Raw genomic sequence first — 5,388 nt, 5'->3', positions numbered from 1 at the left:
ACTTAAATAAAGAAAGAAATATAATCTCGACTACACCCCGGTGTTGAAACAAACAAGAGAATGGTAATTTACATGTGACTCTATAGGGCAAATCTTCACATTATGGATAAAATCCCTATTTTGCCCTAAATGACTCGACTAAAAAGCAAATAAAAAAATATTAAACAACAAATACGAAAGAAAAGAGAACTCAATATTAACTAGAAGATTTGTAACTGCCCAAACACCAAATAATTGGCACAATGACTATTATAATAACGTTAAATAACTGTCTTAAAAAAAGTCCATTTAAAATCCTCATTAGCGACATCTACCCGAGTCGCCCTCTCGCCATCTTCTCCTTCATATGCTATTTTCCAAGCAATAGCCGGCTAACTTATCCTACTATCTTCGTATGCTCCAACCTAGCTGCATTTGGCGCTTAAAGTGGAGAGAGAACTAGATGGCAGGGACTCGAGCAGAAAGTAAAGACAAAATGAAAGTTCAGAGAATAACGTGCAACTGCTAAATGTTGAAGAGCCACTACGTTGCCGAGGTCAAACTTGAAGAGGGTTTTGTGAAACTTGTCCTGAAAGAAAATCTAGAAGCAGAAGTAATAGGAGAAAACCCTTTTCCACTTCAATCATGTCCTCATATATAGACATGATTGCACCTGATAGGCAGGCATGACAACGCCAAATAATCACCTAAGTTCACTCAAGAAACTGATAAGGAAATGATTGCTAATAAACAACAATTCCTTTAATGAGCTCAGCTTGAATGGAATCAATGATTTCTACCACTGCACTAATAAATTATACACTGCTCATAATTAAAGTACGTCATATTGTTTAAAGATCTCTACATAAAACCACTTGCAACACTCTAAAATCCATGGTATGTCATGACAACAAATCAGAATGGATGAAAAAAAAACCATACAGGTGAATTGAATTGCCTGGTTCAAGGAACGCAACCATAACTTATCAATCAGTCTGATTCTCACTAAAACTCAGATACTTGGAGAATGCCTCCAAGTACAAAAAATTCATCATAAAGCACAAAGAGCAAAAACAATTCGGCCAAGTAAAGGCAAATAATTTGGCGTACTATTTATTAAGTGCTCATTTCCAAGCATTGGCAAAAATAATCGGAGAAAGGGCTTAAAAAATTCCATCAACAGATGGCCGAGAAACATCATGGAACAAGCGCAATGGACAAACCAAACTTGGGAGCCTTTTCCAGAGCCTTGGTGTCAATCTCACCAGAAATTGTAAACATTGACTTCCGTATAACCTCATGCTGCAGGACCCCACCAAGCTTCCCATGATTATTCAGCTTTCCTTTCACTATGGTGAGGTGATCAATGGCATATGAACCTCCAACTGTAAAAGTATTCTCATTTGTGGAGAACTTTCTACAAATCTCTCCAACAGCACTAGTCCTCTTAGATTGATCCAGATGGTGTACATACGATGCTTGGATAGAGTCTCCTTTGTCACCACTGAGAAGTAGATTCCACAAGCATCAAAGTCAAGAATCTTCTATCAGTTGATTTGTTCAATGTCTAACATTTGTAAGGAAATTAATAAGCCCAAAACTTACAAGATCACAGAAGCATAAGAGTCTGGCTTTGATACGCTCATCCCAGCAGTGTACTTCGTGAAGTTGCCTGATGTCACATCGTATCCTGCCTCGGCACCAAATGCAAGGCTTGGAGTACCGATGGTGGTGGAAAGGTCAAAAACAGGAGATTGCTTCAATGTAACAGCTGTAGTAAGGGTCGCATGTTCATGGAAGTACTGAACCTCCAGCTGCATCAAAATAGTGAACGCCAAGCCATCAGCAAAGCAAACAGCAAGCAACCATCTTAAATGATTCCCAAGGCTAGCAATATAAAATTTTCTACCTTGCCAGAATCATAGTATGGCACTTTAAATGAGGTGATGGCTTTGGTTGACGGGAGGATGTCAGTGAAAGTGAGGGTAGAGAAAATCTGCCAAGACAAGGATCAACATCAAACTATACTTCTGAGTTAATTCAGACTCCTTACTTCAAGCTTCAAAGGAAATAATTGTGAAGAAAGAGCAACCCACATTTGACTCAGTATCAACTTTGACATCAATAAGGACATTCTTATACTTGTATTTTGCAGCCAGATCAGAAGTTGAAAGGCTTCCTTTCTTCACTGCTGTCGATGTGAGGATCTGTAGAAGGCAAAGTAATGAGAAGCCCGCAAGTTATTACAACAAAAGTAACAGTTAATGCTTCCTTGTAAATTACATTAGTCACCTGTAACAAACAATATGAAGCTCTTCAAAGCATGAAGTTGCAGAACTTTTGCATGCGGGCAGGCATAGAGAGAGAGAGAGAGAGAGAGAGACCATAAGCAAATTTCATCAATGGCTAATTAGAAGTCATAATAAGCCATGCTATTTTGACCTCTAAATTCCTTAAGATACTTATGGTTATGTGAGATTTGACATTTTCAAAATTATTCTTACCACTTCTTTGTGCTTTCTAAAGACGATCAAAATCTAAATCGCTGAACTGAGGATGGACCTTAAAAGATAACCGTAACACGCTATTTATACATAACTGTGACAAAGAGACCACGCATAACCACCATGTAAATATGATCAAAATCTAAATTGCTGAACTGAGGATGGACTTTAGAAGATAACTGTAACACGCTATTTATACATAACTGTGACAGAGACCATGCATAAACACCATGTAAATACAGTTGGTGCCCATCTCTATAATCGCTTTGTTGATATAGATGGTTTGGTACTTGTGATTTCTGCAACCAATTTCCGCCACTGCCTCAAATTGTGCACATTCGTCAAAATGGTAAGGTTGTTACTTTCACACTTCCTTTTCCCAACACGTTCATTTGTTTCGGCAAACAAACTCAAAGTTCCACATGAGTTTTCAGTTCCACCTATCGTCTCTGCCTCATGTGAGAAATGACCATAACGAGGAAGAAATCCCGTGAAATTTCGCCAGGCTAACTGGTTTTTAACCACTATACGGAGTACAAATATTTAACGGTGAAAATAGCAATGGCAGAAAGAAACATAGAATGCAAAATTCTAGAGAAAAAGAATTAACCCTACAAAGTAATAATTCAATGACCGGATATATCTGTAAAAAGGGTGGACCGCAACCAAGCGCAATCGCTGCTTCCTTAATCAAATCAGACCTATTCATTTGGGTTGAAAGGGATCTCATAAATGACCGAATCGAGTCAAACACCCCCGTCCAATGGGAATCCATCTACACGCCACGATGCATAATCCCAGACACATCAATTTCGAATCAAAACCCAACAGAGAAATAAAAAAAAAAAAAAAGAAGAGAAGATCAATCGATAAAATCTTTCTGTTCCCTAATCATGGATTTCAACAATTCAACGAGACAGTTCCCATCTATCGGAGCACGTACTCCCCGATATCAGGAGGGGAGACGAGATAATCGATCGACATACCACGCCATTTTCGCTGCAGGTGTTGATGGAGACCTTGTGATCGGTGGTGTAGTTCGCGGTCAAGATATCTGCACCGAATCCATGGAAAATCACGAGGGGGGTCAATACTCGAGGAACGAATCCGTTCCGAGACGAATCGGAAAATGGGATCGAGTCGATACCTTTGGCTTTCTTGCCGATTTCCGAGAAAAGTCCCGGTCCCTTGCTCATCTTTCAGAAACAGAGAGAGAGATCCGTGAAATGGAGAGAGAGAGAGAGAGAGAGAGAGAGTGGCAGAGAAAATTGAGTGTTGTTCTCTGGTTTCGTTTTCGTTTTCGTGATTTTCTCTCTGGTGGGCGATGGCGTGCGAGAACGCGAGTCGCCCGGAGGAACGCAGCACCGTGCTTGACGGCTGTGACGGTGTGCTTTACTACAGACAAATCGTAGCCGTTGAAACTTGTTGGGTGGGGCCGAGTTACTTGGGAACGTCACCGCATTGTGGAATCGATTCGTATTGACTTTCTTTTTATTCCTTTTCTTCTTTAATCGAATATTATTGACTTTTTCAACGTGCTAAATAGAGAGAGCTCCCCTCCCACCAACGGAACTTCCCCGATGATTAGAAACTTCAGAGACACAAATCCAAATGCTGATATGCGCTCCTTTCTCTCCGTCCAAAGTAGAGCTGGTAAAAAGAGAAAACTAGACTTGGTCCTGTTCACGTGCCCCACAAGCTCCGGCCTGCTCAAGTCCGGCCTTCTCTCTCTCTCACTCTCTCCAAACTAGGCCCCACAATGGGTGTGTGCGAACCCGGGATCAAGCCATCCCAAATCCGACCGAGCACTAACAAAACGTCATCTCCTGGACCCAAAAGCATATGGGAATGAAAGAAGTAAAGAAGTCGTGTTTTCTTGTAGGCATGCTGCCAATCGAGGAAGAAAAAATGCAAATGATATCTTGACAGTAGATGTTCACGACACAAGGACAGAGACCCCTAAAAATACATGAGCGAGATAAGACATCCAGTCTTAAAAACTTGACGGAGGAGGACACTTAAGTGCCAAAACTTTGAAAATGTACACTTAAATGCCAAAATTAAAGTAAAATGGATCACTTAAGTGTTACTTCAACTAAAATCCGTCCAAATTGCTGACGTTACAATTTTCCAGCGAGTTGAGTGCAAAACAACGTTGTTATGCATGCTGACGTGGCGAGAAAATACAAAAACGATGTCATTTTATCTTTAATGTTAAATAACTAATATAAAAATCAATTAAATTAAATTTAAAATTGAATTCATTTAAAATATTCTAAAAAAATAAAAACTTAATTAAAAACTTAAAATTAAAAAAAAAAAAAAGGTGAGGGGGGGGCGCCGAAGGAAGGCGGCTTAGGGTTGAGCCCTCGCTGTTGCCACCTCCCCGCCACCGCCAGGAAGGGCTAGTGACGGAGGGGGGAGAGTTGATTGAGGTCATTAATCGCTGGCCGACCAGTGGCAAGGGCCACGAGCTCTCATCGGATCTGGGCGAGAGCCGCGCGACCCTCGGGAAGTGCCTTCTTTTTCTTCTCATCGGAGTTATTTCACAAAGACTTGCCATGGTAAGGGGGAGGGTCAACCGAGGCTCAACCATCAGTCCCCCCCCCCTTTAAGTTTTTTGTTTTTTAGAATATTTTAAATAAATTTAGTTTTAAATTTAATTTAAATATTTTTATATTAATTATTTACACATCAAATACAAAACGACGTTGTTTTTATATTTTCTCGCTACTTCAACGTGCAAAACGACACTGTTTTGCACTCAATTTGCGGAAAATTGCCACATCAGCAATTTGGCTGGATTTTGGCCAGAGTGGCACTTAAGTAATCCATTTTACTCCGATTTTGACACTTAAGTATATATTTTCAAAGTTTTGGCACTTAAGTGTCCATCCATGCCAAG

General features: G+C 40.2%; 1 protein-coding gene across 1 annotated transcript; it reads right to left on the bottom strand.

Moving 5' to 3' along the window:
- Window positions 1–941: 941 nt before the first annotated feature.
- Window positions 942–3,828, bottom strand: LOC104418447 (mitochondrial outer membrane protein porin 2). The gene is made up of 6 exons (XM_010029798.3): window positions 3,631–3,828; window positions 3,470–3,537; window positions 2,076–2,186; window positions 1,889–1,975; window positions 1,585–1,793; window positions 942–1,483 (listed from the first exon to the last, which is right to left on the bottom strand). Exons 1-6 carry the CDS (start codon window positions 3,677–3,679, stop codon window positions 1,177–1,179), a joined length of 831 nt encoding a protein of 276 aa, XP_010028100.1. The 5' UTR covers window positions 3,680–3,828; the 3' UTR covers window positions 942–1,176.
- Window positions 3,829–5,388: the final 1,560 nt, after the last annotated feature.

The sequence above is a fragment of the Eucalyptus grandis genome, chromosome 9, assembly GCF_016545825.1.
Source record: "Eucalyptus grandis isolate ANBG69807.140 chromosome 9, ASM1654582v1, whole genome shotgun sequence".
NCBI lineage: Eukaryota > Viridiplantae > Streptophyta > Magnoliopsida > Myrtales > Myrtaceae > Eucalyptus > Eucalyptus grandis.
Note: the sequence above shows the minus strand (reverse complement) of the source record. Positions and strands in the feature narration are given on the sequence as shown.

Coding starts and splice junctions, on each gene's coding strand:
- LOC104418447 (XM_010029798.3), bottom strand. CDS start 3,679: ATGAGCAAGGGACCGGGACTTTTCTCGGAAATCGGCAAGAAAGCCAAA. Junction 3,538..3,630: donor AATCGGCAAGAAAGCCAAAG/GTATCGACTCGA, acceptor GATTCGGTGCAG/ATATCTTGACCGCGAACTAC. Junction 2,187..3,469: donor CCTGCAGCGAAAATGGCGTG/GTATGTCGATCG, acceptor TGCCTTCTACAG/ATCCTCACATCGACAGCAGT.